The sequence below is a fragment of the Peromyscus californicus genome, unplaced genomic scaffold, assembly GCF_007827085.1.
Source record: "Peromyscus californicus insignis strain IS unplaced genomic scaffold, ASM782708v3 Scaffold_6__1_contigs__length_162567912, whole genome shotgun sequence".
In the NCBI taxonomy this organism is placed as follows: domain Eukaryota; kingdom Metazoa; phylum Chordata; class Mammalia; order Rodentia; family Cricetidae; genus Peromyscus; species Peromyscus californicus.
The window spans coordinates 2349993-2366635 of NW_026294584.1; the positions used below are offsets into that span (position 1 = coordinate 2349993).

The following is a 16643-nucleotide window of genomic DNA, read 5'->3' on the forward strand; positions in this document are numbered from 1 at the left end:
ATATCCAGGCTGGCCTCAAACTCATGGGAGTCCTTCTGTCTGCATCTTTCAGGTGCTGAGAAAACCAGGCATATTTGCTTACTTTTTTTATTTAAAACAAAAACAAAAACGGAAAAGGGGGGCCATAAGAACCAGCAAACCAAAAATAAATCTGATTTTCTTACATTTTTCTCTTAAAATTTGCTGAACAACTACTGTCTCAGTAACACTATACTGGGCACCATGAAAGGGTGTAGTAAAGGATTAGCTGCTATGAGCTCGATGCTAACCAAGGAAACTGGTGTGTTTTAAGTAATTCCAGCTGTAGTACTGTAATAATGGAAATGCCGTCGCAATTGTGGAAAAGCCTGACCATGTACCCTAAGACCCAGCAATTCCACCACCATCCTGCCCAGAACTGAAAATAGGTACTTAAACAAATGCCCTACTCCATATGTTCACAGCAGCCCTGTTCTCAATAGCCAAAAGGTTGTAACAATCAAACCAAGGAAGAAGGAAAACTGGTAAAGCCCCGTAAATCCCCGGGATGGAGCATTAACAGGAAGGCAAGTCTGGCACTTGCTAGAAGTGAATGGACCTTGAAAACATTAATGCTGAATGAATATAGCTGAACACAAACCATATGTTGCATGGTTTCATTTCTGTGGCATACTCAGAATGGGTAAATCCACAGAGACAGAAAGGGGGTCGGCAGTTGCCGGGAAGAATACATGGGGAAGGGCTGCTGGCGTTTCTTCTTAATGCCTTGGAACTAGATAAAGGTAGACAGCATTGTTGGTGTATAAATGTCACAGAATTCTACATTTTAAGTGGCTCGTGGTTGGTTTTATGTTTCATGGGTTTTACATCAGGTTTTTAGGAGATTAGTTATGCAAAGTGTTGATAGTAGAGAGAAGTCTTCACCAAGAGTTGGAAGGGTAGGAAGAGCAGGTCGTCTGTTCACTAACTGGTGAAATTCAGAAGATTCTAGAGAAACAGTGACCCTACTGTCAAAAGAAGAATGGTATTTTCCTGAAATGGTGAATCTCATTTTCTTCTGTTTTCTTTAATCATGTTTTCTTCCTCTTGAGTTAATACATACGTAGTAATTTCCCATTGTTTATGGACCAAATGTGCTAAAGATGTATTGTTCTGTTGAATAACTTGGAGACCTTTGTACCTTGTTTTCCAGATCTGTGCGTTTCCGATGGTACCAGGGCTTTTATCCTGCTGGCTCGCAGCCAGTCACGTGGGCCATCGATAATGTCTACATTGGTCCCCAGTGTGAAGACATGTGCAGTGGACATGGGAGCTGCATCAATGGAACCAGGTGCATCTGTGACCCAGGCTACTCTGGTCCCACCTGTAAAATAAGCACCAAAAACCCTGATTTTCTCAAAGATGATTTTGAAGGTAAGCTTCTCTCATAAATTCTGTGTCGTTTTTGGAAGAATTTACATGTAAGCACAATCTGTGATGGTGAATTAACCACTCGTGGATATTCTAATAGTTATTGTTATGACTGCAAATACACAAAAGTCCATTTCTTTTTTAATTTTATAGGGTTACACTTTCAAACAGTGGTGAATGAGGGAGAATAAGACTTTAATTGATAAATTAAAGGTTATTTTCACCACTTTTTATAAAGTTTATTTTATTTTCAGTGTATAGGTTGGATCATTAATATCCTGAGACTAATGATGGAATAAGTTATACACATGAGAATCTATAAGAAAAATCAAACAAGTTTCCTTAATTAATTATATTTAACTTTTAAAATATAATTTATTAGCTCTTTGAGAGTTTCATACAGTGTATTTTGATCATATTCACCCTCCCTCCTCCAGCTCCTTCTATATCCCTTCCCACCCAGCTTTGAGTCCTTCTTGTTTCCAAGTTTCTACTGCCCAAACTTTCTTGGATGTGGGGCTTTCCCCCGGGGAGAGGTCTTACCAGGGGCTACACTCTTAGAGAAACCTGCTTCTTCCTCTCTCAACAGTTGACAACTGCCAGGAGCCCCTTGGCTAGGGTGGGCGTTCATGCCCAGCTCCCTTCTTCATTCTGGAACTCGGTTTGCTGGCACATTCAGGTCCTGTGCACCCTGTCACAACTACCATATTTGGGCCACTTTCTACACTACATCTAATTTCTGACAAATGGCAGTTGAGGAAACATTTCTAAAGGATAAGCTTGGATATAAGAAACAATTTTTCAGAAATCGAGTGCCATCAGCTCTTCAGGCAGCCTCTCCTCCTTTTTCACACCTTCATTTTATATGCAGAATTTGACATCACTACATGTGATGATAATGTTACAACAGAGAAAAATGTATATTATAAACTAATGATTGGGGGGAGCATCTAAATTGTAGATGCACTATTATCAAAAGTTGGATTAAACATCTTCATATGGTGGTTGAACAATATAGTCAGACCAAAAGACTGTTTTCTTCCAATTTCTATAAGACTTTTAATATATTCATGGTTTTATAATATATTTTAAAACTAGATTTAGGTTAAAACATATGCTGAGACATTACACTGCCATAAAACATTTGAACGATTGATATATGCTACAATGTAGATGAACCTTGGAAATAAAACAATAAATTTTTAAAAAGACAAAAAACCCATCCATTGTTTATGCTGTTTATGTGAAACATCCCAAGTAAGCCAATCCTTGGAGGTAGACTAGTGGTGCCAGGGATGCAGGAGAGAAGGAAGTGACTGACTTACCGACACATGCTTCTTCTTGGGAGATGAAAACCTTAAAGTAGTTACTAGTGAAAGTTTTACATCAGGAATATACTACATGCCATTGGATTATTCGCTTTTAATTGCCGTTAATACGGTAAACATGTTTTGTGTATTTTACCAAAAAACAAACTAAGGTCCATATCTCAGTAGATTTGAGAACTGGCTTTGAAAGATATTCAACAGCAACTATTAAATTATATTTAAATTTCATTGATTAAAAAAAAAGTCCATTTTCTAAAGCTACTGAGTTATTCCTCCCTGAGGCTGCCCTCCCATTAGAAGGGCACAGTGAGGACACTGGGGGTGGGCGCGCATCCACCAGGCTCTCTCCTGGCCTCCTTCAGCTCCTGACTAACCAGTTCTCCTTCTCTTGGAGAAGCTTACCTGGGTAAACCACAGATACTTGGGAAAAGACCCTCCTCTGACATGTGAACCTGTATATTAGTCAAGCCAAAAACTTTGAAGAAGTTCACATTATAAAGAATCCTTTTATCCCAAAATGGACTTCAATGTTTATGGCTTTGCATTTTAAAACTACACAGCACATTGGTCATGTTTCTTTGAAAATATAATGCAACTACACTTATGGTCACAGGTAAAGCACATTTTCCACTTTCTCAGGTCAACTGGAATCCGATAGATTCTTGTTAATGAGTGGTGGGAAGCCTTCTCGGAAGTGTGGGATACTTTCCAGTGGGAACAACCTCTTTTTCAACGAAGATGGCTTGCGCATGCTGGTGACTCGGGACCTGGATTTATCACATGCTAGGTAACTGTATTGTACAGCTGTGGACACAATCCAAGCAGAAACAGGGAGCTCTCCAGGACAATGCCTTCCATGCTGGTGTTAGACTTCTTCTCTGCTCAAAGCCTCCAGAAGACACAGTTCACATAATTTCTAGTTCAAAACAGACATTTGTTCAATACCTACATCAGATGTAAAACACAGCTTTAAAAAAACCCCAAAAACCATAGTATCTGTTACTGTATAATCTTGAGGCTAGAAAATGACAATTTTTAATTTACTCTAACTTCAAGAAAATAATATTGCATCTTCTTTATCCATCTTCTACTGACTCCTTTTTTCACCAGCTCCTGAACCTGGAGAAAATATGTACATTTATTATACCATCTTAATAAGAAGCTCAGTTGAAAAGCGATACATCCTCAAGTTATTCATGATTAATTTTATCTCCATTAGCAAATTTAGTTGAGCATATTTGAAGTGCAGTCTTAGTATGCATAAGCCCAATGCTTCACTAGCACTGTAAGAAGTCATTTTCTAAATTGAGCATAGTCACTCAGGAAAACACATTTTAAACTGGCTCAGAGGATTATGCCCTGTCACAATGTATATCCCTTGATCATTTGATGAGCCAAAACCTTAACAGCAAAATATAAGATACAGATTAACGTGTGTAAAATGCAACCCTGACCTATTTTTAAAAGAACAGGAAATTGTGTTTATTTTTAAAACATTTTAAAACACTTTATGGTACTTTAAAAATAAGTCCTAACATTCCCTCCTTCATGGTACTTTAAAAATCAGTCCTAACATTCCCTCCTTCTCTTGACTCTCAATTATTGCTTATAAATAATATAATTCACAGAAAATACAATTCCATCTAAAATAATCTTATAGTTATTAAAAACAAAATTTTATTCTATCCCATTCTAATGCACATAGTTTAATTTGATATTCTTTATGTCAGATTCTTCAATAGTATCCAAGTCCTCTAATTTAGAAGTTAAGTTTTTCTAAATAAGTAATTCTGATATAATTTCTAAGTAGTAATTTGGTGTTTCTATCACTAAATTAATATAAACATCTTTCTAATACAAGTAGATAATATACCTCGTTTTTCCTCAGTAAATACTGTTCTGATTCATGCAAACATACTGGGCACTAGTGATGCATGTTTTCATCAATCAGATGTTAAAGGCTGCGTTATATAGCTCATCCAGTTGCATGCTGTGTGGGATTTGCATATATTGACCTTAAAATGTTCAGTGTAAGATCTCAGTGTTTTCAAGCCATGACATAAATAAATAGAAGTTGGTAGAATTGTGAGGAATGAATGGCTCTGTGTATGATACTGATCGTGTTTACTATCAGTCCTGTTCTATTATCGAGTATATGTGTTGAATTTGACATGAAATTTATTCTGCTTTACCAGTTAGGATAGTGGCCAGACCAGGCACCAGCAGCTTGCCTGCCAAAGATAACATGTGAACCAGTTTTCATTGGCACCCCAGCTGCTTGCTGCCACTCTGTCCACCTCCCTGCCAGCTAGGAAAGCTGCCACTGGCTGCCTGCCACGGTTCTCAGTGGCCAGTATCATCCATACCCAGACCCAGCAACAGTCAGAGTCTGGCACAGCCCACCGCCACCAACAACCCACACTCATGCTTCCCTTTCCCTTGGCACAAAAGACAGAAAGAGGCCCAGGCTTAACACAGCTCTTCCAAAAGTGGCCCAGTCTCTTGAAAGAGGAGCTACCACTGCTGAATTTAAATGTATTAAACCAGTGACAGAAGATCTGCAAAGCTACCAGTAAACATGAGAACGGGTGACTTTGCTGGTAACGTGGTATCTGTATTCTGTATATTCTTCTAGTTTCAAATACTGATGACTGAAATCCAGTTGTCTTCACTAGACAACAATACACCCTCAGACTTGAACAGCCTTTGGATCTCTCCCAACATCTTATAAAGTAGCCAAGGGATGCAATGACACTCAACTCACTTTCCTTGGGCTCCTTGGAAAAGAGATTCAAGATACAGATATGAGCCAGAGTAGCCATTTTTCACACTTCACATTTAATTAACTCCCATTCACATTAGAAAGGAAAAATTAAGCTTCAAAGTGATTGCTTTGGACACTCATTAAGTTATCATGTTTATTAAAGCCATCCATTGCCCTCTACTGCTCTGGGTGCTTGCCTTTTGTTAGTGATGCAGATTTCTCTTTGAAGTCCAAGTCTACAGTAAAGTCTTCTGGTGTCAGATTTGTGCAGTTCTTTGTGAGACTGGGATGTGGTAAAGGTGTTCCAGACCCCAGGAGCCAGCCAGTGCTTCTGCAGTATTCTCTCAATGGTGGCCTCTCCTGGAGTCTTCTTCAAGAGTTCCTTTTCAGCAACTCCAGCAATGTGGGCAGGTACATTGCCCTGGAAATGCCCCTGAAAGCCCGTTCTGGTTCTACACGCCTCCGCTGGTGGCAGCCATCTGAAAATGGACACTTCTATAGCCCCTGGGTGATCGACCAGGTCAGTCTCTTCAGAATTATCTTCTTTAACTTTTATGACCTTAGAAAGTGTGTTAGTCCAACTCCATGCTGGTGGAAGCCCAGACAGTTGAATGACTTGCCCAAGGGCACATAGCTAGATTAGATATGGTGTTTAGCTTTCCTTTCACTCTCTATCCCCCAATGGCCTGTGCCTATAAAAATAAACAGCACAACAGAAGGCCTAGGTCATGCTCAGAGAGGACGATGCCATATGGGTAAGGGGACTTTATCAAGCGTGATACAAGGTTATAATTCTCTGAAAAGGGAAGCATGCAAATTAGCATTGGTGCCACATGCAGTTGTGCTCAAATCCTCTCCTCGGGCCTTTGATGGAAATAAATAAATAAACCTCCCCCAACATCTTTTTGGACTGCTGTAAAGGATCTTCATACATAATACAGCATATCAAACAGAATTCAGAGAACCTGTTCATAAACAGTAGCGCTCATGCAAGGAATTGCAACTGAAATGCCTCCGGGCACGAGTGTCCTTAAATAGAAGTTTTACATGGAAAATAACCACAGGCAAGCCAAGCTTGGCTCTCCCAGCTTGGGGACATGTGCTTTCCAAAGGCACAGTTTGGCCCACGAATGGCTGTGAATGGTTTTGTCAGTCCTTTGATTTGTTTTCTGCAGCTCCTTGCCAGATGGGCAAGCAGAGCACAGAAACAAGAGCATTCTGAAAGGCCGCGACACGTTGCTAGTCATACAGCACCAGTGCCGAGGCGGCTGACAGAGCAAAACAAACAAATCAACTGAACTCTGCTGTACATTAAAACCAAAATCTGGGGTGTTTTAAAAATGCATTTCAGATTCTTATTGGAGGGAATATCTCTGGTAATACAGTCCTAGAAGACGATTTCTCAACTCTGGACATCAGAAAGTGGCTGCTTCATCCAGGAGGCACCAAGATGCCTGTGTGCGGCTCCACAGGCGACGCCCTGGTCTTCATTGAAAAGGCCAGCACCCGCTATGTGGTCACCACAGACATTGCTGTGAACGAAGACTCATTCCTACAGCTAGATTTTGCTGCTTCCTGCTCAGTCACAGACTCTTGCTATGGTAAGTATTCCACATCCAGAGGGACAGAAGCCTGAGTACCTGTGACTGTGGGTACTATTCAGAACCTCTGTCACGGGGTTAAGAAGATGTCTCAGTAACGTGCTTTCTAAGCAAGCCTGGGGATCTGAGGTCAGCTTCCCAGCACCCACATAAAGGGCCAAGCATGGTTGTATATTCCTGTAATTCTACACTGGGGAGGAGAGCAAAGACAGGCAGGTCACAGGAGCTCACTAGCCAGCCAGTTTGATTAATCAGTGAACTCCAGGCTCAGTGACAGTCCCCATCTCAAACAGTAAGTTGGAGAAGTAATTAAGGAAAACAGTGTCAACCTCCAGCTTACACACACACACACACGAATATACACACAGTTAAGTACCCAAGTGATAGTGTTAAGAACACAAATGATCATAGAACATTTTAAGTTCTTGGGGTATTCTTGAAACTTTCATTTTTCTGGACAACATGATGTTGTAAATAGAGTATGTTTTTGAAAACATTGTGTATAGATTGTGCTTTAGAAACTTATTTTCTACCTGGGGCTGTAGCTTAGTTGGAAGACTGCTTGCCTAGCATCCATGAAGCCCTGAGTTCCCTCCCCAGCACTGTATAAACTGTGCATGGTAGCACATGCCTTCCATCTGAGCACTCAGGAGACCACCAACTGCCATCATTGTACGATTTGGACCCTTCACCTGAATTTGCAGACCCCTGGGCTTACTGAGGAACCACAGACCCATGCTACCTTACGGGATGCTTCTAAGAAGACGTGAGCCCTTGTTCTTTCTTAGATCTGAGGGAGTGGAAATTTGAGGAGCTTGGTTTCTTTCAAGTTTCTGTGTAACCAGATTTCCACATTCTTATGGTTTTGAACTTAGGAAGAATCCCAGAAGTACTCTTTGTTCTTCAAACATAGTTAACACTAGTGGGGGGTGGAACTTGTGAAAACAAAGATGGACAAGCAAAAGGTGCATACTCTGCATCCAGTGGGTGCATTCTGTGTGGATGACTGAAGGGGAGTGCTCCATGGGATGACACTGGTAAGATGTAATGCAAACTCAGGGCAGGGAGACGTGATGAGTGGCTGTCCCTTCCACTGGACCTTTGTGGCTGGGCTGGGTTCAGTGGTAGATAGATTGGAGAAGCCATCTCAAACTGGGTCAGCTAAACGTTAGCTTATGTAGAGAAGCAGTAAAGAAAGCTCCTGGACCACAGGAAAGCTGTGGGAGAACAAAGCATACTGGCCCTACAAGCAGAAATATAGCTGATATTCCAGAGTCCCAACCCTCCAGTAACTGAAGGAGCCAATAAAGATAACACAGGAAGCTAAGGCAGCACCAGGACGGGATCTGGCCCACATCAGCCGGTTGAGTTTGCCTCCGCCACATGTGCACCCGGCCTCCTGGGAGAGGTGCAGTGAGGAAGGAAATGAGAGAACAAAGTGACGAAGTAGAGGTAGCCACAAATTCTGGAGGACCTTAGAGAGCAGGTTCAGAAACTTGTGCTTGACACAGCCAAAGACAACAAGTACAGAGGGCATCCTCTTCATTTCGGCTCTGCTGCTGCGATAGCACACCCCAACAAAAGTCAGCTGAGGGGAGAAAGGAGTCCCAGGTTACAGCCCATCATTGTGGGAAGACAAGACAGGAACATCAAATAGCCACATCACAACTGTAGTCCAGAGCATAGAGAAACGAACGCATAGGTGCTCATTTGATGTTTGCTTGATCAGTGCTGTTCACCACTCTCGTACAGTTCAAGACCCTGCCTAGGGAGTGGTACTGCCCACAGTTGTCCTGTCTAGGGAGTGGCACTGCCCACAGTTGTCCAGCCTAGGGAGTGGTACTGTCCACAGTTGTCCTGTCTAGGGAGTGGTACTGCCCACAGTTGTCCTGTCTAGGAAGTGGTACTGCCCACAGTTATCCTGTCTAGGGAGTGGTACTGTCCACAGTTGTCCTGTCTAGGGAGTGGCACTGCCCACAGTTGTCCAGCCTAGGGAGTGGTACTGTCCACAGTTGTCCTGTCTAGGGAGTGGTACTGCCCACAGTTGTCCTGTCTAGGGAGTGGTACTGTCCACAGTTGTCCAGCCTAGGGAGTGGTACTGCCCACAGTTGTCCTGTCTAGGGAGTGGTACTGCCCACAGTTGTCCTGTCTAGGGAGTGGTACTGTCCACAGTTGTCCAGCCTAGGGAGTGGCACTGCCCACAGTTGTCTGGCCCTTCCTCTATCAACCATTTTAAGACAATCCCCACAAGCCAACCTATTGCAGACAGTTTCTCATTGAGACTTTTTACCAGGTGATTCTAGCTCATCATGTTGGCAATGAAAGCTAATGATCACAGGAATTGTGATGTATTTTAGGGGAGATTAACTCTGTGAAGTAAGTAGAAAGGAATCCTAGTAAATATTGTATAGCAGTGATCTCCTATGGGGGTGTGGGGGAGGACAGTGATGAGTGCAGTGTGGTATGAAGAGAAGTAGAAAGGAAGGAGGCAATATGAGACAATGAAAACAACCAAAAAGCAACAGCTTCCAGGACGAGGGAATAGGCTCAACACAGGGAACACAAGAGAGAGAAGTCAACTTTTGGAAATGATGTCTAAATTTTAAACCCAGAGAACTAGTGTCAAAATATCATCCCTGATGAAATTTAGTGATCAATAACATTTGTTTGTTTATGGGAGGAAGTGGTGTGGTTTTCTTGGTTCTGGTGATAGGAGTTCTTGGACCTGTAAGGAGGACCTGTCTAGATTGTTCTTCACAATGTATTCAGTATCCAAGGCAGTGCCAGAATCAGCAAGCACTGGCTGAATGAGTAAAATCAGTTTTGAGACATGAACCTGGTAGGTATAGTTGCAGCCTTAGTATGTAATGTAGAGAGAGAAAACCAAACTGGCAATTATTTCGAAGTCGGAATCATGAACACAGGGGAAGGTCGAACTATTTCATTACATTTAAAACCTACTGTATTCACCGTAAGTTCCCATGGTTGGTGTGCAGACATGTGCTTACATTGAGAACACTACTTCCTGTTTCAGCTATCGAACTAGAGTACTCGGTGGATCTTGGGCTGTCGTGGCACCCGCTGATGAGGGACTGCCTGCCCACCAATGTTGAGTGCAGCCGCTATCACCTACAGCGGATCCTGGTGTCAGATACTTTCAACAAATGGACCAGAATCACTCTGCCCCTCCCTCCTTATACCAGGTATTGCCGCTTCTGCATGTATCACTCCAAAGTGATCAGCTTGGGTATGTCAGGTTTTAGCCCGACAAAGTTTAAATGAGATGCATGAGAATTTGTTACTTATTTGAATATAAATTAAGGCTAACTTAAGAAAAGTGGAAGTGAGTTTTTATGATGATGTTGTTGTTTTCCTTAAATCCAGGCTTTTCCTGACTTTTAATGCTAATAATTTTTTTTGAATAATGGCTTATACAAAAAAGCACTGGCTGCAACACAACAGCTTCTCCAAATTAATTTAGAGATGCCAAGAACCAGCCATTTAAAATAAGACCATTGGATGCAAAATAGATTTAAATGGAATCTGCCATTTAAACCACTGTTAATACAGTGGTTACTGATTTCCTATAAATGGAAATAGCAAATAAATATGTCCTACCATTAGCCTCTGCTTTTCAAATTTTATTTTGGTTATTACTTTGGAATTTATCACCTGCAGAAATGTCTTCTATGAAAAGCAAACTACTTCAACCACTGCACCAGTGGGAAATTACTTGGTTTGAGAAAAGTGCCTGGTAAATGCTAGCGAGGAATCTGAATTATGTGTGCCCTTATACTCTGGTGTGAGGAAAGTGGAGGGTTGACTTTTCCCAGGGGAATAGTGTTCTATGATTCCTTCACCATCTAAGGTGGGTGCTAAGCGTAGGAAAGCTTTACGATTGTGATTGGCACTCCTGTTCCCTCTGGGGAAAACTGGTCACCTGCTGCCGTTGACAGAGGACAAAAGCAACCAGCACAGCGTGGAACGAGAGTTATAGTTCAGCTCATTATTGCCCTGTCAGCCCCCTACAAATGAAGAATGAATAAATCCTCCTGGCAAATGACCATAAAATGCAACCATTCATCCTGGACATAACTTTTCCTGGGATTATCATAAATGGAGTGGCTCTGCCTCTAACAGCCTACGGCTGCTTTACAATTGCTGGCTGAGAGGCAGGGGACTATAGTAACTGTGAGACTGCTGCCACGCTTAAATGAGATACGTGAGATTTTGTTGCTCATTAAAGGTATTGCTGTACATGAATTATTAAGGTGATCTTAATAAGTAACAGGAAAAAAACTCCATTAAGGCATCTGTCTTTTAAGTCTTTATGAATTCTATGAATTATTACCCAGCTACTTGGCAGCATTTTGCAAATAAGTGACATTATAAGATTTACTTCAGCTAGTCATTATACCCTTGAGATGTCTACTGAAGAAAAGTAATTATTCCTCATATTTTAATCTGTCTTTTAATTGTCTCTTGCACGTACTCACAAGAATTTTGACCCTTTCAAATGATACATGAAAAATCGGATAATCATCTATTTCCCCCTGTTACCATATTGAAAATGCACAGTTTGTTTCCTATATTACCCTCAGGGCTCATTGGTGTACAGTGGTCTTAAAGGTGACAACACACCCTCTGAGTAATTCAGGAAGAATGTGTGTAGATGAAGCCCAAGCTAGACCACTTCTTTGCATGCTTTGCCATATGCCAAAGAAACACATGAATGTCTCAGAGTACTGCCCCAAACACATTCAAATCTCTCTCCCGCCTCCACTCTCAGCCCTGTGACTTTTTAAATGTACTTTTCCTTGTTTTAAATTAAACTGACTTGGTGGTAGAACACCTGTGTTTACCATACATGGGTCCCTTGGTTTGATCTCCAGCACAGATAGGCGGGTAGCTAGGTAGGTAAGCAGGTAGGCAGGCACACAGATAGACAAGAAGTTAAACTAACTGACTGCCTAAGAGTCTGGGGATGTAGTGAAGTGTCTATGCGATCTGCAAGACCTAAGCTTGTAGCTCTTTGCTATAAACAAGATGGTATTGACAGTTTACAGACACATGCTAAGTAAGGGTTAGCACTGGCCATGACCACAACAAAACTGAAACTTTTCTATTATCTTATGATATGGCTATAAGGAGGATCTAAGTATTGCTGGTAATGGGAATAAATGGAAAATGATCGCCCACAAATTGTCATCAAACATGCTGAAATAGCCAGTGGTCACCAATAGCAACTGTTCATCCATTCAGTCGTATTTTTGAAAAAATGTTTTTAAGTACGTACCTCAAAGAGTTTTCAGTTCAGTAGAAGACAGAGGCAGTCACCAGAGATAACCCGAACTCAGAACTAACTATAGAATCCAGTTGTGATATGATGGAATACTGGAAGATAGTGTTGTAAGATGGGCTGTCACAGGGAAATAGGACTTGGTCAGGAACACAGAGAATACTCTCTTGAGAAAGGAATAACTTAGACAAGATCTGAAGGTGAACTGGGTAAGGAGAAAGGGCAAGAATGCTCCAGGCAAGGAGAATGCCCTGGCGTAGCTGGAAGTTGGTATGTGTGTGTTCAGACAGGGAGAAGGGAGGAAAGTGAGACATGAAGAGCAGGGTGTATTAAGTATGGGGCTTTCTTATAGGAATGCTTCATCCATTAAAGTGTGCAGGAATAAGGAGGCACGGTGAGACTTGGATTCAGAAAAGCTTATTCTAACTGGAGAACCAATTAGGGAGGTGAGAGCCTGGGAGGGGCAGACGGAGAGTAGTAGGATGGTTCAAGTGTTCTGGGGACAGTTTCGAGAGGAATGCAGACGGCACATGGGTGAGCCTGATGATGAAGAGGACATTGTACATTGAGGGAAAGGGCAGCGTTGAAGATACTCCTGCTCTCGGACAGACAGTGTCAAATGGGCGCAGATGCTTCCTCCTGACAAGGAATACTGAGACTAAACACAAGCTATATCATCCTCTGCTGCAGGCATTGCTGTGTTAAAACCTAAGAAAGAACCCGGCATCATTTTTGCCTTCATTCTTTGCCATATGCAGTGATAAAATTAGTGGTAAACCATCCATAAAATCAAAATGAATGAAAAAGCATTACCAGAGTAATGGTACAACACTTTCTTAACCTCTCTTCCTATAGAGATGTAACCTGGTGGAAGAAGTGAAAATTATTCATGCTATCTGTAACTTAAAGCTTTGCTGGAACAGTCTAAAATGCTACAGATGTTGAAAACTAGGAGATTGTGTTGAAAGTGAGAGTTAGAGAGGGTTTGTGTAGAGATGGGCCCTGGCTTTGAAGAATTCAGTGAGTAAGGGGAGAGCATTCTAAACCCGGGGATCCAGGTGAAAAAGACAGGGACACTTGGGCCTGAGCCTTAAGAGTTACTGTTTAAGTAGGAAAAACGTGGGGGGGGGGTGACTAGTGGAGTTGGGTTTACTTACAAAAAGTGTTGAAGCAAGGCAAGAGAATAAAACTCAGGAAAATGGGGCTGTGGAGATAATTCAGCTGGCAAAGTTTCCTGCTGTGCAGTCATGAGGACCTGAGTTTGAGCCTCAGAACTGAGGAAGAGAAGCCAGGCACGGTGGCACAGAATTGGAATCTCAGCACTGGAGTGAGATGAGCAGATTTGGACTTCTGGGTTCACTGGACAGTCGCCCTAGCCAGCTTAGCAAGCTCCAGGCTGAGGAGAGACCCTGTCTCAAAAACAAGCTTGAGAACTCCTAAGGAATGGCACCAAATTGTTCTGTGGCCCTCACACATACACCCATACACACACACACACACACACACACACACACACACACACACACACACTCATGCACACACACTCACACACACACACACACACACACACACACACACACACACCTACATGAATATACACACATACTGCTATAATATATTATGTATACGCTTGAATACATTAAAGACTTGGAAAATGAATTATGGGATGTTCTGAGCTTGGAACATTCATCTAAGAAAAATTTGCAAAACTGACTCAAAGCAGGTGGCAAACGTGCTGTGAAGACAAATCCGGGCTGCAGTTGAGAGACAGGAGTGAAGCCCTTAGTGCAGGAGATTTCAAAGAAACGGTCAAAACACACTCACCAACATCTTCATCGCATGTGAGAGAAGACTCCCAGCTTGGAAGCTGGAAATCTAGTGATGGTGATGTAACTGCGTCCGCTCTCCACAGAGAACAGATGAGTGGGCACGGCTCACAAAGGAAGCAAGAAGATGCATGAGTCAGAGCTGTGTGCCATCTGCAAGCCAAGCAGACGTGATTGCCATGCAGGAAAGATCAGGGACTTGGCCACAGAAAAGAAGAAAAAGGTGTCCAAAAATTTTAGGGTTTTTTTTTTTTTTCAATTTTTAGTGTCTTCGAAAGAATAGTTTTAGAGCTACTGAAAATAGTTGTCTGGCCCAAGAGTGGATTTAACCACTGTATCACTGTACCTTTATCAATTGCCTGTAGTTATGGTGCTAGGAAAATTGAGTAGAATGATGCTATGAGTTATTGAGAAAGACTGGAGGAAAGATAGGATGATGTCAAAAATCAATTTCCTACCCCCGATCTGAATCTGCCTTCCTCTTCATTACTAACCAGACTTAAAAATAGCAGGTAGTTCAGGTGGCATGGGTTCTTGAGATGTCAGCTGAGAACCAGCTGAGTCACTGGAAGGGCAGGTAACTCAAATCCACAGAGAAAGGGCGAAAGGGAATGGCCACAGTAGGTTCAGGTGAGACTTGGCTATTTTAAGTCAAGTTGAAAATGACCCACTCCTAGTGGCCCCAATCAGTGACCCAGCTGGCATCATCCTCCTTAAAGATTAACTGCAACACATTGGAAGCCGGGTGCTTCAGGCACAGAGGGGAAGCGGTTAAAAATCTGTAGGAAGTTAAAAGGAAAAGCGAGAAGTGCAAGAAAGGCAAGTGTGTGGAAGGACAGGAAGGTGGTGACGAGGACGGAAGTGAAGCAGCTTTAGAAGGGAAGGCTGCTTTTCTAGGACATCCCCACATACAACTCTGAGTAAAGAAAACAGACCCAACCAGTAAGTAACATTTACTGTGTTCTTCAAATATCCAAGAGAGTCGTGAGTTTGTTTTGTTAAAGAGATCCCTTCCAGCTGCCTGGATACTCCTTATTTCTGTCTGCTGTTGTTCCAGGACAACGGTGTGTTTTGAGAGGCTTCATTTGCAAGCATTCATATAACTGAACAGCATTCAAAATGTTAAAACTAGCCGGAGAAATACTTACCAGTCTTGAATGCCATCATCTCCTATCATTTGATGAGCATTTATGAGCGTTGCTGCTTTGCTTCTACCAACTGTTTGTTGGTGTTTGGGGTTCACAAAACAGTAATTTTTGTATAGGCCGTAGTACCACTGACTCCCTCATATGGAATATGTTGCTATATTGGCATTCATGTTAATAGGTTAAACCTATGTCCATTTATTCTATAGCAGAGACACAGTTGCCTTTGAGCCATATGCAGTGCTAACTTATTGCCAAGTTTTCATTGGAGAACTTGATATTTGACCAGTGCCATACATATATGTGAATCGTCAAGATTGCTTTCCCAGCTAAATATAAACCATCCCCCCAGAGAAGATATGTTTAAACTATAGAAAATCTCTTGTATTTGGTGATTAGTCCAGTTTTTGGACTAATATTGAGGCTCTCAGTGGGTTTATTCAGAATATTATAATTTTTATTATTGCTTTCTGTGATTTTTTTAGCACAATTGATTTTAAAAGTTATTTTGCTAAAAGATAAGAACCATTCCTTTTTATTTCTAATTCTGAAATAAAAAAATTTCCTGTTGGCTTACATTTTTATTTATTTAAAAGGCAAATATACAAAGTTAAAGAGAATCATGTACTAGACCCCATGTACTTATTAGTTTGAATGTACTACCCACATTGAGTAGCCCCACTGCCTCCTAATGCCCTGCTATTTTGAAGTAAATTCTAGACATCATAGCATTTCGATTATGGATATTTCAGTGCACATTACTGGAAGAGAAGAACATTTTAGACCACAGCTAAAGATGGCAATTTCTTGTTTAGAACTTCAATACTCATTTCTCAGATTTCCTTATCTCACAAAGTATGTCATGAAGTTTTTGCAAGTCGGTGTACAACTCAGGATACTTGGTTGAAATATCTCCTAAGCCTCCTTAGCTTCTAGCTCTCTTCCTTTTGTTGTAGACAGGCTGGACAGAGTGAGTACATTTGCTTTTCCCATGTCACACAGGCAGTGGTTGGACCTAGATACAACAAAGTTCACTGTTTCCTGTCAAGAGAAAGAAAAGCCTAGTGGCGTGGTTCATACAAAGTCTCCTTTTGCTAACCTATTTTTTATGAATTGTGATAAAGTTTTAAAAGATTACTTGATAGAAATTCAAAATATTCCTAGAGGCTGGATAAGTGCTATATAATAATACTTATTATAAATCAAGCAATCCTTGTCTCTTTGCACTGCTTTGTCAGTGAATTGGTGTGTGACTGAGGTCACTGGGTCTCGCCATCTCCTTGAGCAGAGT

General features: G+C 41.6%; 1 protein-coding gene across 5 annotated transcripts in view; it reads left to right on the forward strand.

Annotated features, from left to right (window-relative positions):
* Reln (reelin) overlaps positions 1–16643 on the forward strand; it is a 460226-nt gene that overhangs the window by 396680 nt on the left and 46903 nt on the right. For all 5 annotated transcript variants that reach the window (XM_052719248.1, XM_052719250.1, XM_052719251.1 and 2 more), the window contains exons 42-46: positions 1172–1392; positions 3357–3504; positions 5743–6001; positions 6833–7082; positions 10117–10285. In XM_052719248.1, the coding sequence (XP_052575208.1) occupies positions 1172–1392; positions 3357–3504; positions 5743–6001; positions 6833–7082; positions 10117–10285 (1047 nt within the window). The remainder of the gene's footprint in view (positions 1–1171; positions 1393–3356; positions 3505–5742; positions 6002–6832; positions 7083–10116; positions 10286–16643) is intronic.